Source organism: Corvus cornix, chromosome 7 (genome assembly GCF_000738735.6).
Source record: "Corvus cornix cornix isolate S_Up_H32 chromosome 7, ASM73873v5, whole genome shotgun sequence".
NCBI classification, from domain to species: Eukaryota; Metazoa; Chordata; class Aves; order Passeriformes; family Corvidae; genus Corvus; species Corvus cornix.
This window is the reverse complement of record NC_046337.1, coordinates 23,489,232-23,510,220: the sequence shown is the minus strand read 5'-3', so window position 1 is coordinate 23,510,220 and position 20,989 is coordinate 23,489,232. Positions and strand designations below refer to the sequence as shown.

General features: G+C 34.5%; 1 protein-coding gene across 4 annotated transcripts in view; it reads left to right on the top strand.

Moving 5' to 3' along the window:
- CCDC141 (coiled-coil domain containing 141) overlaps positions 1–20,989 on the top strand; it is a 71,254-nt gene that overhangs the window by 38,580 nt on the left and 11,685 nt on the right. For all 4 annotated transcript variants that reach the window (XM_019290139.3, XM_019290137.3, XM_019290138.3 and 1 more), the window contains exons 13-24: positions 644–820; positions 2,304–2,483; positions 3,280–3,405; positions 3,976–4,164; positions 4,452–4,631; positions 5,440–5,589; positions 11,895–12,035; positions 12,837–13,031; positions 14,407–14,590; positions 15,804–15,913; positions 18,194–18,298; positions 18,915–18,998. In XM_019290139.3, coding sequence (XP_019145684.1) covers positions 644–820; positions 2,304–2,483; positions 3,280–3,405; positions 3,976–4,164; positions 4,452–4,631; positions 5,440–5,589; positions 11,895–12,035; positions 12,837–13,031; positions 14,407–14,590; positions 15,804–15,913; positions 18,194–18,298; positions 18,915–18,998 — 1,821 coding nt within the window. The remainder of the gene's footprint in view (positions 1–643; positions 821–2,303; positions 2,484–3,279; positions 3,406–3,975; positions 4,165–4,451; positions 4,632–5,439; positions 5,590–11,894; positions 12,036–12,836; positions 13,032–14,406; positions 14,591–15,803; positions 15,914–18,193; positions 18,299–18,914; positions 18,999–20,989) is intronic.

The following is a 20,989-nucleotide window of genomic DNA, read 5'->3' as shown; positions in this document are numbered from 1 at the left end:
ATCTCTATTGCTGCCTTTCACTACTTCCACTGATGTGCTAATTAATACAATTGAATTTAAAAATTAAATAAAAACCAGCTCTAGCTCAAATCATAATCAAGTCAATACCAACATAATTTTGGTAGCTGTGCTAATGGTGACTGGGAGGGTTCATTTTCATTTTGATTTGGATTCCATTTTAAGTTTCTGTAATATGGTAGCTTTTCTTTAATATTTAGAATGAAACTGAGGATGGCATGGAACCTGTGAGATAAAATTAGCCATAGGATTTATTTATTGCATGATAAACTACAAAAACCTGTATTACATCTACTTCTGATTACTGCTAACTTCAGTTACTTCCTATTAAGCAAATCAGTGAAAATCAGTGCATTGATATACTGGTACATAAAATCCATGTAATGATATGTGACAGAAATTGAACTAATTGCTGCCATCCATCTGCTTGCCATCCACTGGTTCGCAAGTTATTTAAAACTATTTTATTATTTGGTGTTTGTAAATATTTTAGAGACTCATAGATCTTAAAATGAGGGGAAGATTCAGAGGGTGCTATTCAAATTAATCATATCTGTATAACTTCTGATTATAGCACCTTAAGTTTTGATTTGTTTTTTGATATTTATTTAATGTCTTTCTAAAGGTGAATGATGATATTAAAAATCTGAAGGAATTCTATAATTCAGAACCACTACCGACAAACAGGGAGGCTGAAAATAAAATTGCAATGGAGTCAGCTAATACTCAGTGGCAAAAGACTATAAAGAAAACTTTTTCCACCCAAAATATGGGTAGCTATTTTCTTAATTTAGTAAATGTGGTGAGTATAATCTGATAAACTATATTGATTTTTTTATATTTGCCTGTGATGAGATCCAGTCCTAGTTCTATGCCTAGATTGTGATTTCTCCAGTACCTAGTTTTAAAGGGGCTAATGCTGTGATATACTTTAAGAATATGAAAGTATTATTTGAGCGCTTATGGCATTACAAGTAATATAAAAAGTTTTGTGGTTAGCAATGACAGAACCCTTAATGAGCCAGTCTGTGCATACAAATGTAATATGTGCTCATATCTGTTTTGTTCATGTTGGAAAGCAGCATACATGAAAGTACAATATTAAGTTTATTTTACTTCCACTAAGAGGGAGGCAGTCTTTGTTGACTGGGTCTATGAGTTCTTCTAAAGAAATGCCTGTTAGAGCTACTTCCTTGCAGATAATCTTTCCCAGTGTCTTTACATTTTGCCCAACAGCTACACTGCCTAGGCATCCCTGTCTAATTTTCCAACAACACTTCATAAGGCAATCTTTTGAGATGTGCAATCATTCCCTAAGCTACACCTCCTAAAGTAATCCCAATTAATGTAGACAGCCTGGATACCCAGCTGTTTTTTCTGCTTTTATAGGACAAACTAGGGAGCAATTAAATTACACACTAAGCTGAGAAGGGGGAGGTGGTGTTGGTCACCCACAGCAGCATGTAAGGTGAGCTGGAAAAACCAACTGAGGGAGGGAAAGTGCTCAGGCTGTTAGTGTGGCTGAAGGTTTGTGTCCCTGCTGGATTGCAGCCAAGCACAGCTAAGACAGTCAGAGTAATGGCAAAGTCACTTGAAGTCTTGACACATCTTCAGGGATTTTCTCCTAAAGACCTGGAAATATGTCATCACCATATTTTCTGCTACCCTGTTCCCATGATATTCCCAGGTTTTGTCTTTTAAGTATCCAGAAGATATGGATCATACTAGTAATTTACAAAAACAACTTCTCTTATGAAAAAAAATTAAATGAGAAAACCAGAAATGGCATTACCCAGTTTTCTGGTATTTCTCATAGAAGATCTATTGGAAAGAGGAAAATACACCAAATATTCAAATACTTTAGCCCTCCTGTGCTTTGGTGCTGTTTTGTTTATCGACACAAAGGGGTGGTCTTTTCTTTACCTGCTTTGTTTTCCAGTTGCTATTTTTTCTCCAAAAGGCCATTTTGGGTAGTTCTGTTTATTCAGAAATTATTTTATTTTGTCTGAGTGTGAAACAGCCATCAGACAGCAATAATTCAGTCATTACTGACCTGCTCTATGTTTTAAACTTCAGCTGTGGCTATGTCCTCAGTTTACCAATTCTGTCAATCTGTGCCTATTTCTAGAAAATATTAAGAGAAAAGCATATGTAAAAGTATCAGAATTTTTTTTGAAAGTTACACTAGAATAGTTGAGTTTTTATTAAGCTTTGTTTAAAACTATGAGCTTTTAATTGTATTTTATAAAAATGTGTGAAAAAAAATTTGTCTGTTTATTTGCCAGGTAAATGAGAGTTTAATATTAGAAGTAGAAAAGTCTATAAAAGTAACAGAGGATATCATTATTAATCTGAATAAAGAAAGGAAAGAGCTGACTGATCTTTGGGCAATCTGGAATTTTAAAATTACTCAAGTGAAACCCATCAAGCAACAGTGCCAGATATTTAAAGAACAACTAAAAATCGTAAGTAAAATAGCTAGGAAGAACGCAACTGTGGCAAATATTTCTAGATCGTTATTAATTTGTCTGTGACTCTCTCATCAATCTCTCATCATTATAGGTATTATTTAAGAAACAGTGATGATCAGCAAGATACAATTCTTGTCCAAAGTCTGTTCTCTGTTCTGCCAGTCAGTCATCAAGAAACATGAAATGTTTTTAATCTTTTTCCCTTACTCAAATGCATACAAGTCCAAGTCTCCTCTTCAAATTCTAAGTTTTAATGAAGTTTAATCGATGCTTTACCAGCAGTGTTTGTTTTTTTTTTTTTAAAAAAAGCACCATTTTTTGAGACTTAACAGTTGCTAAACTAAACTGTGTCCTAATAGTTACTAAACTCAAGTCGAACCAGGTTCCTACAGAAAGAGGATTGAAACCTTCTTGGCACAGGGAGAGTGTGCAGTGCTCCTTAAAAGAAACACTAGCTGGGCTAGTAGCAGAACCAGAAACACCAGCTAGACTTGTAGCTGCTGTTTCTCTAGTGCAACTCATCAGTACACCAGCACATCTGTTATCACAGAAATAATGTGTCTGTGGGTCCTGCAGTCTTGGTGTCTGAGTCTTTTTTTCATGCTGTCTTAAAGATATCTTATCACCCTTAACACTCAGAAGGTTTGTGACAGAGGGGTTTTACTGACAGCATTTGGGTGCCTGGTTTGAGGAAGGTTTTTGTTACAAATTTAGATTTTACTTTAAATTCGGGTTGGTTTTTTTTAGTTTATTTCAGCTAGAAATGCTGAACTTTTTGATTATCTTTTAGACTACCCATGGATTAGAGATTCTTCAAGAGGCTCTCCAGCTTGCAGCACCAGTTGACCTTGGAAGTGACCTTTTAATTGTTTTGGAACTACAGAAAAAGCTTAACCAAATGAAACCACACTATGAGGTGAGGAGCCAAGCTAGTGGAGTGAAGGGTGCATCAAAAGCTGGTTTTGGTCCCGTAAAGATTCATATCCACATTGACACCAGACACTGTCTGGATTTGAAGTGTTTGAGGAAGTGTTTGTGTATGTTTATAAGGTAGCAGAGAAGACATTTTGCCTTCAGTGTCCAGAGAATGTCCCGTGTGGTGTTAGCTGTGTATTAATGCGACACACAAGCATTGGGGGGGGTGGAAGTGCAAGGAGAGCATCAGCTCCATGCTTTTGAGTTCAGAGCTGGTCAGAGGCTGAGGTACATCATAGTGAACTTTCTACCTCCTGTGAATACTGTCTCTAAGTTTTAGCAATTCACTCTGCTGTTGTCCTGTAATTATGTTTGACTTGTTTTCATGCAAGGCTGGGCGATAGCTGGGTTTCATGCCTAGCAAAAAGTACAGAATGTAGGGTTTTAAAGTGTGTGTCATTGACTTCTCCCCAAGGCAATCTACCACTGTTAGGTGGTTATTTCATCAAATGTAACGGAAAAATTGCAATTATATTTGTGCAAATTGAGTAACTTCTTTGATTTTTGTTAGCAACTGAATGCTGAGCTTGAGTACCTGGTAAAATTATTGGAATTGCCAAGCCAGAAAGAATTTCCTGTGAAAGAGAATTCTGAGAGAATAAGTGAGCTTATTCATTTCCATCAAACAGTAAAGGATGCAATGATAGAGTATGATGAGATTTTCAGCAAGACAGTTAAATTCCATCACATTAAAAAAGAAGTGAGTATAATATTTTAAAATATACATTCTTCCCACTGTAGTTAAACTCTCTTTGGTTTCAGTTCCTGTTGCTTTTCTTTCCTTTTGCCCAAGAAATAACATTAATCAGCCTGGTGATCAGTATTAAAATCCTGGATCTAAAACTGCATGAATCATTGAAATTTAAAACTCAGATCTGAACCCAATTTTAATTACTTAAACCCACCTCAAAAAAGTTTAGGTAGGTCAGGAAGAAATGTTAAGTTTTATTTTAAACCCACACTGATTTTTGTTTTTGTATATTTCAGCTGGAATGTCTATCAATATCAGGAGAACTGGATATTCCTGAAATATGTTGGAACCCTGAAAATGTGCACCAGGCTAAAGCCTACCTTGTGAATTCTCAGGAGAAACATGCACATATTAGACAGCTATATAATCTACTTATTACCCAGGGAGTGGATATCTTGTCTGCAGTACAGCAACCTGTGAGCATAAGTAGAATAATTTTTGAAATCAAGGATAAATATGAAAGATTAGTGAACTTATCTGACTGAATTTTAGATGTGCAAAAATGTATTACTAGTCTGAGAGAAATACAGAGGGAACTTTAAGGGAATTAATCTTAAAATATCAGTGCTTGGAAAAAAGAAAAATACATAGCTTTCTTTAGTATTTTTTGTGAAGTTCAAGGCCTTAATGGCAATTTCTTGAATCTCTACAATCTTGCTACTTTGTAAAGGTTGCTTTGCAGATTTATTCTTCTATAAAGAAAGGAAACAGAAGAACAAAAAAAGTAAATATAATCACAGTTTTGTGATTGTACTTACAGATTCAAGACTGATTTGCGTGACAAGATGGATATCATTTTAGAAAGGAATTACTTACTCAGGGAAGAATTTTCATCACCCTATATTCATTCACTTACTAAGAAAGCAAGACTTTCCTTGTGACCTGGCTAGATTATTCATACTGGCAGTCTGCTCTTCAGACACCCTAAATTGATTGATGGCAGAGAGGAGCTATTCTTCAGGTGGCGAAGGCCTAGAGTAGGTCACTTCCTCTTTGCTCAGAGAAGACAACATGTTTAAGTTGTGACTGAGACCCAAAACTACTCCCCAGATTACCAGACTGAAACTGCTATGTCCTTGCTGTCCTTCCTGTGAAGATTTAATAGTTTACTCTAGCCCATTGTGGCTGACTGTGCATGTTCTGCCTCAATGATTTTCATTCTGGATTGGTTAAATCAATACATTTCCCGAGACTGATAAATTTCTTTGTCTCTTTCCTCATTAGAATTGCTTGAATGTTTCTGTAAAGAATCTGAAGCAAGAACTTGCTAGATTTGAGTGTGATAGCATAAACTGGAGCTCCAGAGCTGATAAGTATGAGGAAGAACTGTCACAGTATTTCCAACACTGCACCACTCAAGAGGATATAAATGAGGTAAATGGGATAAATCCCAACACACTGAATGGCTGTTAAAAGAGGTGTTGTGTTCTATAATATACATTACTGTTTACCATTTCTCTAAATGCTTCATATGTATACAGAAAAACAGACTTTCATTTTAGCAGCAACCTTGGATCTATGCAGCAGCAACAGTAATCTGTGGTTCACGGCTCTGCTGTTCAGGATTCTATCAAGTAGTTGGACTGGCAATAAAATGCTTGCACAGTACCAAGAGGAGTCGAAGTAGAGCAGCTGTATTTTCTTTGGCCTTCAGCTCAGTCAGCTTCATCTGAAACATGAATCGTCACGCCTTTTTCTTATGAAGCTAAAGTTTCAAACAGAAGTAGAATTTATATATATTGCCATTGTAAGGCTGTTGGAAAGAACTTTCAATATTTTAATGAAAAGTTCAGAATAAGCTAGTACTAACAGTTTTTCAGAAACACAAGATATGATGCTTAAAAAACTGCTAGGAGGAAAGGAAATGTTCATTGGCACAAGAGACTAGAATTTAGCATTATGGAACTTAGGTTAGGAATAATTCCTCAGTTAATATGATTATCAACTTAACATCTTGGTAGGCCAAATACAAATGCATCCACAAATTAGCATGTTGCATTCCTTAGATGTCTCTGCAAAAATGGGTTTAGGAAAAACCTCTCAAAGAATTAACTTTCCCAGAGTGATCCATTAAAATAAGAGGCTGATGGACTCTGTACTTGATGTTCTGTAGATTGTATTCCTCTGCATCTGTGAAGTACAGAATCTGGATTCTGAGCTGGAAGATTTCACATTAATGTTCCCTGTAGCATGAAGCAGAGGTGGTAAAAATACAGGACACTGAAAGTTATATATTCTTATTTTTATCTTTTGCTAGGTAAATCTACACCTGAGTAAAGACAGACTATATTTTGTGAAAATCACCAAAGATGAGGTGACTGAGATTTTTGTCCCAACTATTTTTAATGAGAAAATTGTTGTTTGGGTTTTCTTTTAAAAATTATTTTGTGTGTTTGTGAAAAGTATCCGTTTTCACGAAAAGATAATTTGAAATTGAAAAAATATTTTCATAAAAAGGTTTCTTTGAATATCAGTTACACTTCTAGTTACAAGCTGAGTGTTTCATGTTGGTCTTCTGTAACTCTTTGTCTTATGGTAAGAGGTAGCAGGAAGAGCACGAGGTTAGGAGAAGCACTCTGGCAGAGGGAACCATGCTGTAGAAGAGGGTGAAGTATGAAGTATCTAAACAAGAAGTCCCATTGTACTTCACAGTGTCATGGCAGAATCAGACTATCTGAGGTTTGAAATAAAATGTTCTAGGTTTTTATTGAAAACCCCTCAAATTTGCTGAAGAAAAGGAAGTCTGTATAAGGCTGGCCATATTCAGACACACTGTTAAATAAAAGAATCTTTGTTTCTGTCCTTTGGTTCTGGGATTACATAATGAGGGCAAGAGAATGTGGCTCCCTTCTAAGAAGAATTATTTTTCTATTTTTGTTGCTTGTTAGACTACAAGGGAAAGCAGAAAGTAGAGGGAAAAGCCAATCTTCTGTCTCTCAAATGTAAATAAAAGGTCACATCAGTGGTGGGTTACTCATACAGCAAAATGTATCTTTTGTCTTCTGGTAGTTATTGGATACTCTCTGTAAAATAACTGCATAGCAATTACAGTATTCACTATTGGTTGTTTTTGGTTTTTTTTTTTTTTTTTCTGTTTCAGTTGGGAAAGTAATGTTGATAAGTTAAAACCTGTAATTCTCAAACCTATTTAAATCTTGAACATAAACTAACAGAAATATACTAATTTGGCATGTGGATACCTTTTTCTTTAAGTTCCTTTTCTATTGTAGAATAGCATAGAAGATGAAGGTATTTCCTAAACAAATATTTGGCTAATGTACCTGTATATGCATTAATATACTGCCATTTTCTTGCTTTTTTTTTTTCATTAAGTATTTATAACTAATTTTGTTCAGTGATCAAGAAACCAGACACCAGAATACCTCAAGAATACTATCTATGAGTATTACCTTCAGTATCTTAAATTCTGTCAATTTTATCATCAGGAATTGAATATTGCTAGTATGTAGCAGATCTGTCTGAACTTAACAATTTATTTACTCTCTACTGTGCCTAAGCAAATAAGTATTTCATATACCAGCAGCAAGCAGCAGCTGTTCATGGCTGTCATATAGTAAACAGCCAACCAGATAATTTAGTAGTGATTTACCAGTTTACAGAGCAAACTTTAAAGCTGACTGAAAATATTTGTGATTCTGCTGTAAATACTTACATTATTTATGTTTGATGTGATTAATTTAAGTGTGTAAATACAGCATGTGAATGAGGGATTTGGTGTTTAGGACTCAGTGTTTGAAGAGATCCTTAGAGGACTTAGCAAGTTCCCTTTGTTTGTAACATTGGTGCTTCTATAAGAAACAAGGAAACAAATACTGAAATTTACAGCCAAGAATCTGTAGCATGAATTTTGAGACAGCCTTGGAGGAGAGAAGAGTAAAATGCCTGCCTTTTCTGTGCCCTCTCTAATTTAGAGAGAATTTGAAAAGGCAAAAATAAATATTTATGTCCTCTACATCTTGGAGAAGTATAAGGGGAGCTCATCTTTGGGATCTGAATTTGCCAGTTTGGGCTTCTTGCTTCACTAGCTGGTTTGGGTAGCAGCCTCTGAAGAGCCGCACCTCCACTGTGTTACACTGCAGTTGTTGGTGAGCTCAGCCTCGGGTACTCTGATATGCTGGACATAGTAATGCTATAATGGATCTTTTCAGGGGATTAGAAACGACACAATTAATTACACATGATAGCTTTTGCGATGAAAAAACCTTTTCTTTAGGTGATCACTTTACAAATAACATTATGCATGTCTGCATAAAACTTGCAGCAGATCCTGAAGTATGTTCACAGCTTTTCCCAGCCATCTCATTTCTTCTTCACCATGTCATTACTTATAGATTTATGGAAAGGTATGACTGGAAATATGGATTTTAACCATAAATGGTAATGAGCTATTTTTATTCACAAGTCAGTAGGAACCGATATGTAGCCACATTTCTCACCTTGTAATTTCTTTTGATTGTTTCCCCAGGAGTAAAGTAGTCATTAATGACTTGACCAGCACCTTTTCTTTCCACTTTTTGTTTGACTGTTTCTTAATCTTTGTCACTTTGAAAATTTATTTTCAGCAACCTGCTTTTATGGGGTGTTTTGATTATTGCTGCTACTAGAAGTTTTGTATATGAATAGAAAGGGAAAGGTAAGAGATTAACAACATTGAAGTTCCTTCTAGAGTGGCTCCCACAGGAATCAAACATTTACTGGAATGCTACTGCTAACAAAAACATGTTTAAAGAATCTTTTAAATTTGATTTTTCCATTTATTTTATGGTCCTACGATAAACTGAAGCAATCGATACTTAAACCCATCTCCTCCACTATCATTCTCCACCCATGACAGGGCAACTATAGTTAGGAACAGTTGCCTGATTAAAGACTATGACACAATAGGCAATGTACAGAGTTCCAGTAAAGCAGTGGGCTGAAGTCACTGAAGCATATTTGGATACATAATCCCTTTATTATTCCTCCTTTCATCTTGCAAAACTGAGATATGTTTAGATTCCTAAAAATTGGAGGCCATACATTGTGCTTGGTGCAATTGCTGATGATAACAGGAGTTGTGCACATGCAGTCTGATGTACAAGTCAGAGCTGGATCTGGTTTTTCCACTGAGGCTAAAAGAGAAGAGTGACAGCAGCTGCAGACCTTTGACACATGAGCCATCATATCTGAAACAAGGAGATCTAATTTCACATACTGCTATGGGGAGAGCCTCTGGCCTTATAAATTATCACTATTAGACTACATGAGCACAAACTAGTGAAATAAACTAAAACTCTTGTTCATCTTTTGTTCCCTACAAAATTGAAGCAGCAAATAAGACTCTTGTATTCTGAATAAAATTGTTCTGCAGAAGTGTTTACATTAACAGAGGGCTTTTAGATAGACTTTATTATTCCGCGTACTTAGGTGGGATAAAGAGCTTAAATTAATTGGAGATCACGGGGCCAGTGATAGAATTCCCTTCCTTTCCATTACACTGAGTGAGCACCATCTGTTTATTCACTGCTGAAATAATGCAGCAACATCCCACTACATGAAATGAAAATGAAAAATATATCCCTTGATGGATTAACTTTAGTATATAATAATAATAATGATTGATTGTTAGCAGTTCCAATAACAGTAGCTGCAAAATAAGCCTTCATTACTCCCCGGATTCTTTGGCAGGAAGGAGGAGGGGGGCAGGGCTAAGTCTGTAGGACTTTTTAATATTAAAAAATCCTCATATACATATTTAAATATCAAATTGTGGATGTGACATGAACTTGTTAACAATAATTAAGTAAGTTCTTTTCATCTATGTGTCTGGAGTAACATATCCTAAAGCGTTAGAACTTCTGCATTCCTTTACATCAGTGTCTTTAAATAAATATAAGTTTACATAATTAATTTATTATTATTATTATTATTATTACTATTATTATACTATCCTAAAAGCAAAATATTGTTGATGTAAAGGTTTTAAAATTCTTAAAATCAATATTTTGGTCATTTTTATAGTCTTCCATTTCAAATGTTATGAATTAATTACAAATAACTTGAAAATATGATCATGGAATTGCAAGGTAATTAAAATAGTACCAATTTTAAGTAGGTTCTTTGCTTGTCTGATTCTTGTATCTCTTGCTTAAAGAAATTAAAAAGTAACAGTAATATCTGAAAGGACTTTTAAAAGTTGTAAATAAAATTGGTTGCATAGCTTTCAGAGAAAAAATATAAAGAAAACTATGCTTAAAAATTTCATAGCCCTTTAACAATAATTTATCTAACTGGTTTTGATATGCTTATTTATATAACATTGATAATGAAAAAAAATGACATCTCGTTTATTAAAGGCCCACATGTAAGACAATATTAAAGTAAACATAACTGTCACTTGAAAACAAAAATTAAAGAATATAACAACCCTATATTATGACTAGTTCTCATGGTAAATAAACACTGGGTTTAAATTTATGTTCATCATATATGACTCTTCTTTTTGATATGTATTAAACTCTTTCTGGTAAATTGGAATGCATCTGATCCATATGTATGTAAATGAAATTGCAGATTTCTAGAGCTTCATCAGTGTCATTCCTATCCTTCTGACTCTTTATAATATTTTCTGTAGATTAAAGAAAATATAGTAAAATATTGTGTAGCTATATTCCATCTAATTAAAAAAAGAGTTTTAGAACAAATTTAATGTAACTAGATTTAATAGTAGCTAGCTGATATGAGTTCATCTGAAAAGTCTTCAAAGTCATGGACACTTCATAATTGGACCTACTTAGTTGAGTTTAATTTATGTTATCATAAGAATAATTTTCCCTAATGTTGGGCTTGCTGCACCACATCAGTGCTGACTGGCAAAAGTATTCTCACACAGTACCGAGCCTACTAGCAGTAGTTAGGTGAGGCTTTCTGTGTCTGTTAGGCACAATCTCTCTGCTGCCATATTCAGAGCATAGTTATTTGCAAGTCAGGTGTTCATACAGTCTACCTCTTGATCCTGCAAAGAGCTGTATTCCTCTTTGTATGCTGTGAGTGATTGTACTAAGATGCTTGGACTAGCAGAGTGTATAAAATTAAGCCCATACGTAACTTCTTTTAGGAAGCAGGACTTTTGAAAAAGGGGTAGGGAATGGGACGATACACCAACCAAAAAACAACCCGACATAAAGTAAATGTTTTATTGTAGGACAAGAGTAATATGAATAAAACCAAATCTACTTGCCCAGGCCCAGTAAAACTGGTTTTTTGGAAACTAAGTATGGGTATACATTTACATGACTACCATTTCTACTAAATGGACTGAAGGATGTGAAGGGCATCTACCTCCAGTTAAAATCAGTGGAAGATCCTGGACAAGATTTTTTTCATAGGTTGTCTGAGCAATGATCTCATCCCTTGTCCAAACCCTTTTTTAGCCCCAGTCATTCTGGAAACAGTATTCTGCATCCAGAAAGCAAAAATACTGATTTAGCAGGATTACGAGTTTCCATTACTGTAAAGAAATTCTGAGGAGCAAAGGATGCTTTATGAGATGGCCTAGTATTACTAATTTCTGTATTAAATTTTAAGTGTTCAAATTGTTCGTTTAACAGCTCTTGAAAAAACCTAAATTGATGTGTGATGTGTCATTTTTTACTAACAAAGAGCTTACTCTGTTACAGCTCAGAGAATCATTTAAGGATCTCAAAAAGAAATTCAACAATTTGAAGTTTAACTATATGAAGAAAACTGAAAAAGCTCGAAATATGAAAGTGCTTAGAATACAGATTCAGCAAGTTGATACATATGCAGAGAAAATACAGGTAATAGAAATTCTAGGCTTAGTAAAAGCTTCACCTGTTGAATTACGCGGCCTATGCCAAGCCCATCGCAGGAGATTGGCACATCACAAAATTTATTGTGCACTTCTCTTACTCATCATTATATCCTTCCTGTCTGTCATTGCCTGAGACATTTTTCATTGTTCTATTCCTGTTACTTTTCCACTTACTTCAGTGAAATTATGTTGACTCAATTCCTGACTTCACTCCTTTTATCCACCATTATTTTTCTGTTTAATCTTTTATTCTTCTTGCCTCTATTACTTCACAATACGTGTGACCTAGTCTTTCTTCTCCTTAAAAAACCCCAAAATAATCATCTCTGGCATGAAGCTACTTTCTTGTCTTTCTCATTTCTTCACATAAGATGAACCTTTTCGTTACAACCTTTGGCTGTATTCATTGCCTGGAGTTGATCATGCTCATTTGCACCTTAGAACCCTGCTAGCTTCACCCATTTTTCACATTCACCAGAAAATATTCTTTCAATGGTCTTTTTAGTTGCAAGTCATGCATGACCATGTTTTATTACTGCAGATATTTGTTTATTTTTAAACTGAAAAAATTAGCTCAATTATACATTTAATAAATTTAATTTATATCGATTTTAGTCAGCATTGCAGAGGTCCTCCAGTTTCCTTTGATTTTTGAAAGAGCAGCTTATAATTTTTAAAACAAAGGACAATAATATGTTTGTATGGTTTTCCCCTGCTTTTTATATTAAACTTCTAAAAATAGAAACATTTTGTTGTGGTATTTAATATTGCAATGTCTTTTAAACAGATTCTTAAAAAGAAGATGGATAATTTAGAGAAGAAAGTCATTGACCTTTTTGCAAATGAACCTAATGCTAAAGTTAGAGTTCTCTTGGGCTCAATCAGTGACTTACAAAAACAGCTGAATGATTTTAACATGGTTGTGGAAGATTACAAGCAAAATCTGGATCTCATGGAGCATCTGCAACAGATGATGAAAGAGGTACTAGTAAACCTGAGACCCCCACGGTGGCTGTAATAATGAGCCAGGACAGGGATAGACAAAAGTGATTTAACTGCCTCAAGGTTAATCTGTAGCTTCCAAAAATAATAAGTTGGTAAAAAATTTTTTTTTTTTATTATTTCTTCCTAAATTTGCAGTGACAGGGGGAAATAAATGTGCAACGTCACCATATTCATGCAACTGGGGTCTCCACCTCCACATGACTTTCATAGTCATTCAGCATGTGTGTGATCATACCCATGAGCTCATTTTCTCTAAGTAAGCTCTGAGACAATACAGAAAGTGCCACGAAGTCCTCTTTGATAGCTGACAAACTATGAGTTACCACTGTGGTTTATGTAATGATGAACTGAAATGTAAAATACTCAGTTCCTTACCAGAAGAATATTTTTTTAACAGACTAAGTTGTTAAATATATCTATAATTTTTTTCTGAACTGCAGTCTGTCTTATTGGACACTTTCATAACTTTATTTTAATGTGTCTGAGGACTGTCTCATGCATTGTCTTTTTTTAAAGAAAAAAGGTTTGTAACAGTATTGTAACAGTATTTTCCTTCTTGCCGTATTTTGTTGGTGCTCTTGCCGTGGGGCAAGCTCATTCTGGTCATCACTGTTTATATTTAGAAATAACACTGCTCTTATCTCCAAAGAGATCTAAGTGTATGACAAATTCCCTTAATGATGAATCACAATACTAAAGTTTTGCTAAAGAGATGTTTTCAGTGCCCAGTGACCTGATCAATATGTTCTTGCATATACCATTAGCAAAACAATTTGTTGGTATTTGTTGAAGATTTATATTTTCAAACTCCCCACTTATTTAACAGAAATAGATTATTTCCTAGAGGTAAAATTTAAGACTGTTTGGAGTATTCTTAACCAAAGGTGTTTATTATGGGTATGTTCTAAAGCCCATTCTTGTCAGTAGAAATATTCCTGGTGACTTTAGTGGTTGCTGACACCTCTCTGCTAAAATGTAAAATTTAAAGAACCCTTCTGCCCTTACACAGCTATAATTGAGGCCATAATATGAAGTTTTTGAAATTAGTCAATTGATTTACATGGCGGAAAGAACTCAGAAATAAAACATGTTTTTGCAGAACCGTTAAATAATAACCTCACCATGCTTGTAAGACGAGCATGGGACTAGTGTTTAATGAAAATTTAACAGCTATTAATACTTGAAGCACCATTAGTAATTAACAAGTGTTTTTCAGGTTAAATTTAAGTCAGAATACTTAAGACATACTGTATGCCACTGATTATGGAAAGTCTAAGAATAATCCAGTCTATTCTACAACATCTTGAACTGCAGACAGTGATTCATTACAATGCAGGTTTTTTATCCCTCAGTGTCAATTTTGGTTTGAAGATGTGAGCGCAACAGTGATTAGAGTTGGCAACTACTCTGCAGAATGCAAAACAAGAGAAGCAATAGAGACTCTCTATAAGCAATTCAATAAATTTATTGAACCTACAGTGCCTCAACAGGAAGAAAAAATTCAGCAGATTATGGATCTTGCTAGACAGTTATATGGTGAGGAGATATCTGGTAATGTACTGTGGGGACAAAATACAGTAACTTGGGACAGAAGTAAGCAGATTCCTTGGTTTGTTCATTGAAGAAAAAAATCAGATGAATTTAAAAAAATTAATGTTTTAAAGTATTGTTTTGAAGAGGTGAAGGATTTCAGAACAAATATTTACAAAAAACAAGAATATGAAAGTACTCAGCAGTCTGGCATTTACTTAGTTTTCTGTATACAGCCTGAGTTCACCTTGAAATAAAAATGTCCTTGTAATATTCATGAGCTTGGAGTTAAGACTTCATGGCTTAAGCTCTCTCATAACAGGTAAGCTCTCTCATAACAGGCAAGACAGAGGATATTATAATGCTGAATTTATTTTTCACCTTCACACTGTGAATAACTGGTAGGATTTGTTTGCCAAATTTTTATTAGCAAATAATGTAGACTGCTATTTAGATACTGTGTTTGCAATTGTAGTGATTTGGAACATTGCTGACCAAAAAACCACAAAGTCAAAAAACTTCATATTTTCCTTTTTTCTTTTTCCCCACTTTTAGTTTTTTATGTGCATTTTGAAGTTATTTTGTCCAAATGTGTGGGGATTTAGTGTAGCCTATCAATTCAAGTAGTAAAGCTGAAAAAATTTCAAGATTCAAACTGGGCTTTTAAATTCTTCTTAATTTAGTGCTGGAAAGACTATTTAGAGAGCACAGATCACTTCTTTTTTCTTCTTTCTCTTTTTTTATTTTTTTAAGACTTCTCAATATTTTAAACATTCCTATCTGCAGGCAAGGAGAGGACAGAATGGATTTTTGAAAACAGCTGATTAGGAACACCATGAAAAAGTTGCGTGGTGTTAAGTCATTACATGAGAAAAAGCTTCTGCATCCTGCCTTTGTTTTGTGTTTCTTGTAACAGGGATCTAAGTGCCTCCTAGTTTCATAACGTGGCAACTAGTTTAGGGGACACTTGACGAGGTCAGCTTTTTTTAAAGTAGTACTACTAACCAGAGAGAAGACCTGCAGAAACTATGAGGACTCATCTCAAGTAAGCTACTAAGATGTGAGAAAGCATATTACTGTGAATCAGAGAATTCCTCCAGCAAAACAAAACACAGAAAAAATATGATTATTGTAGTACCTTGGGGTTACAAATTACACTGATTGTTGCATGTATGTTTGAGGCATTTTGTTCTACATTCATGCTGTTCTGTCTTTGTAGGTATTGAAGAAGGAAAGAAGTATGTTGAAAAAACTCTATTAAAGTACAAAGAAATCATGAATTCTGTTGATGGCTTGTGTAGAGCTCTGAGAGAACTTAAGGAGATAAAGGTATTTTTTTTTAAACTGGAGAATGTATTGCATCTACATCGATTTATCATGCTTAGTGACTGAATCAGTGCTTTTAACTGAGGATCATCTATGGTAGTGTGAAATACTTCTTAATTGTTCACTTTTCTGTTACCTTAGGTAATGATTGTAATGAATCAATGAAGACATACTTGTTTTGGGTACTAAATATTTCTTCTAAGTTTCTTTTTCTTTGCTTTTTTCGGAACTGTTACTCCTTTCAAGCAATGTTTAGGAGAAATTGTCAAATATTCTTTGAGTATCTAGACAATTTTTTTTTTCATAATTCTTCTTCCTTTGATATTGTAATAGGCAACTGCTAGATCTACAAAATGCCAAACAATCTCACTTGGCTCCTCTTGGAAAAGACATCCTGAAAACCAAGTTGTGTTAAAACTAAAGTAATTTGAGGTAGAAAAGCCTTGCTTTTACATAAATATTAAAGACAACAGCATTTTTAGTTTCATGTTCTGATAAACTGCTGTAGGTGTAATTCAATATAACATATTAACTGAGGAGGAATTATGGAAGACAGGTGATAGAGGTAGATAATGAAGACTGTCTACTGACCCCTCTCCATTCTCTAAGTAATATATGAAAAATCTCCTGCATGCAGCAGCAGCTGATGAGTTAATTCTTCTGAGAAGGTGGTAAAATTAAGATGCTTAAATATCCTACTTTTGTTGATACTGAATGCTGTTTCACTTTTCTTTGATGGAATTATACTATAAAGTTGACAAACACTCAAATTATGCATTAATACACTTAAAAGCTGTAAGAGATGCCAAAAATATAAATGAATTCCAAAGGTCATTATGTGAATGGAAAGAAGGCTTTGTCTTGCACTGTGACCATATAGAAACCTCAACATAAATGCCTATTTGGTTTTTCTATGTTCTCCTCCCTGTCCATGTATCACATAAACACTATTGTGTGCAGGACAGTACTCCCAGGTTCTGTCAGAACAGGGCTTGAACCTTTCATCTTTTCTGCTAGCTCAACATTGTATGATCTTTTCAAGACAAATGGAATTTCAAACTATTTTTACTACCTTATTTTGACTAATTTCCATAAAATCATTGAATTTCTTGCACAACAATTCTGCAACTTTATTAAAAGGAAAGTTGTTTTGGGTTGGTTTTTTTTTTTTTTACAATATGCACTATTCTGAGATTTAAAACCTAATATTCTTATTGAACATTTCCAGACTATATTCAATCTTATGAAGAATAAATAATTCAGCAAACTATCTAAACAGACATGTGCCATCTGTATGGAATGCCATGACTATAAATTGAGTTTCATTTCATGTCATTTTTAAGGCATGACAAATTAAGTGGAAATGTATTGCATAACCTTTCCTAATTTTACATTGCTGCTGAATGCCAGAAAAAACTTTGATTCTTTCAAGTGCAAAATTAAAGACTATTTTTCCTTCCTAGGTAAAAAAACTGATTGAAAAAATTACATGGAATTTTTCACTTGTTTAATGCTAGAATGGAAGATTAATAATGCAACACTTTCTTATGAGAAACTTGTTTAAGACTGTAACTTTTGGCTGGGCAGCTAAAGATGTGAAAGACACAAAACTGTAACTATAAAGCTTTTGGCTTTCTTTATCTCATGCGACTCTTATGTTCTTTGAAATCTGTGGGATTCTTCCACAACTGTTTTGAAGGATTTATCAAGTCTTCATAAAATACATTATGGTTGTCCAGGTTTCTGTTATGCTATGTTTTATGCTTAGATCACATTCTTCCCTTTCCACCTTTTAGAAAAATTTGATTATAGAGACTCACAGATGTTTCTTTCCTCTCTAGAACTGTTTTCCTGAAATCCTGATATTTTTCTGAATTTGTGGTTTATTCTCTTTTTTTCTCATAACTATGTTACTTTCTTAATCCTTTATTCCTCCTTGCTGAGCCTGTGTACAAATTGGTTAATATTCCTCAGATTCTTGACTAGCCACTGGAATTCTTCAGTCTTATATACTGAAGAATTGTAGTCTTCTATAGTTTCCCTGCCTCAGAAAAGATCCCATCCGCTTTGGAAAATGTTGTCATTGCTTGTCCGAGAATGAATTAATCGGGTTTTGCTGCATTTTTTTTCCCATAAGCAATTAACACCTGTGCTGATGACAGATTTTAGATAAGATTTCAGTTTGGTTTTTACTCCGTTGTACAGAGCATAAGTCAGTGTGTAGCTAACAATTGCTACCTTCTATTATTTATAAACTTAATTAATTTTCTCTTTACATGGCAGAAAGTTGGATTTTCTGAAGAGTTGATTACTGTTAAAAAAGAGGAAAGAAAAGGTCAAGAAGCATGTGAGACTGCTAAAGACAAAGAAGTGGAGCAAAAGCAGCAGGTTAGTTCAGTTATTTGCATTTTTTAATAACTAGAACTCTGTTTCTAAAAAGGCTTTGTGTATTGCTAAAAAGTTCTTTGCTTTTCAGTCTTAGAGCCTCCATTGGGATGGGTGTTACCAGTGTAATCTTGGTTGATTGTTTTTCAGTTATTTTCAGTTAGCCCTTTTCCTGCTATCCAATCCACATACTCTTCCTCATGAATTTTTATTTTTTAGCATTTTTTACATGCCTGTATATCTCCTTTTCTTTTCTGAAATAGTATTCCTTTCTTAACCTTTTACTGATTTTCCTTTGGTCCTATTAATGTAGAGGTCCTCTTTGTGACCATTCCCCCTTCCTGAAAAAAGAGTACATTCTGCTCTCTCCTTTAAAAATAAAACTTAAGGGCATATAGGAAGTAATAGTGGAGACTGTTGTTACTATTCCCAAAGCCCTAGAGTTCCTATGATGACTAGATACAAGTTATGAAAGTATTTGATTTATAAGTAATATTCTATGAGAGAAACCTCATGGCTCAGAATTTGCACTAAATAAGGGTGAAAATCATGATTATTTGTTGAATCATTAAAGTCTTAATGACGAAAAAAGTGGAATTTTAAAACATTTTTCTTTCAGATGGCATCAGGTGAATTGCTTGCAAATTCAGAAAGCATTGCTGAGAAAAGAAGCAATACTCTGTCTCCTACAGGCACTAAACAAGTATGTGTTGTTCATATTAATTTACATTTAATCAGATTGATGGGCATCATTGTGTACTCTCAAGGGAATTCTACTCCTTAATTTGCTGTGTCTAAAAAGTGAGGACTGTTATACTGATATGCTTTGCTTATATTCTCATTTACAGTATTACCAAAAACCTGACAAAACAAGCACATTGATTCAGTTTAACAACAGTGTGAATAACAGGAAACAGAGCAACAATGATGAACACAACTACATCTGTCAGCAGTTCACTAAGACATCATGTCAAAGATAATTAGCTGTAACATTGTTATGACACTATAGAAGAAATAACAGAACTCACCATCAAATAATCGTCTTTATCCTCATCTCAAAACACTTAAGTTCCATTTCAGTTGCCAAAATTCTCTGCATCAGAGATCATAAATAATCCAAATTAGTGATTGCATGCATGTTGAGAACAATGCACAAAAGGAGATTAGATATGGGAAGACTGAGTATGCATTTAGAATGATAAAAATCCAAACAGACAAATATGTTTCATTCATGGATATACAATAAAGGAATATGAAAGTTTCCAAATCATCAATGAACAAATGAAGTCTTAGAAATACAGGCAAAGCAAAGCCAGAGCTATATTTCATGGGATAAATTACTTTAGATTAAAGAATATTTTGAAGTTTTTGGATCCTGGATGTAAATGTAAATCATTTGCTACATAAAAAAGTGATAAATTGGAGTGGGTGGTAATATATCTAAGTGCTTAGGAATGTAGGATCCATTTGTAATAGATGTAAAGACCTAAAAATTCCATTTTGCAAGCTGCTAACATAGAAAAATACTACAAGATATTAAACAGTGATGTTTTCTAGAAATTCAGCTAATAATACCATTCCCTTCAGTTCAATACAAAATACCCTGTAATCTGATGAGCCAAAATTAAACCTAATTAATTTTCTTACCTCCATTCCAAGTCAGTGGGAGTTTCAGTATTGACTTGCAGCCCAGATTTCACTCAAAATTTTGTGACTGTTCCAAAGAGTGTCCCTCAGGAGAATCACCTCAGCAGATGTCCATAGCTCTATTTTGCTAAGCCACAGCTTTGTCAGTCCTCATCAGACTGAGTCTCAGCTGCCAAGGAGAGAAGTCAAGGGTATGCGAAACCGCAAATATCATATGAGAATTGTGGCAACTACGATGCCTCTACCCTTTTCATCACTCCATACTTCACTTAAAGAGGTGGCAAGTTCTTCTCACTAGAACCTTGTATAGTGGGCCAAAATCTCTGAGTTTGTCTGTACTTCTGCAAGCTGCTTTTGCAATATTAATTTGCTTCAAATATAACCTTCTTAAAAGTGTGCTAGACCTTCTTATGGTACATTGATCCTCCTGCTTTTTTGGTCCCATGCTGCCAAAGCCTATCTGGCAGCTTGCTCACTCACAGCTCACCTGCCATTCTTTTCCACAGCATTTTCCCCAGGGTCTTTTCCCATCTCTTCAAGGGTCAGAGTTCATCAGGGGATGCTTGTGGGAAGCTTGAACTTCATCTTACAACTAAATTGAATTGTTTAGTAAAATAGACACTGTAAAGCCCCAACCTCCTTCCAGTCATTATTTCATAGATCTGGCATGAATCACATTGCTTTGAAATAACAAATGCAATAACTTGGAAAAGCATCTATATTAAAACTATTACATATATTAACATGTCTAGAGGACCAGGGCACATATGAGGTTCTATTTCTTATAATTTTTTAAAAATTTTTTGTACTAATTATTAGATCATATTTAGAGCAGTAAAGCAAAAAGAAAACCAAAATAAATATACCACCACACTCTTGTACTGGATACTGCCAAAGAGACCTGTTTTGGAAAGCAATGACATTCAGTGTATCACCCAATTTATGTGAGTGGGCAGTTCATAGGTGATAGAAACATTGCTTAATAGATTACATATTTGTGAACAGAAGTCAGCAATGAGAGGGTAGCTTAAGAAAACATTATGCACA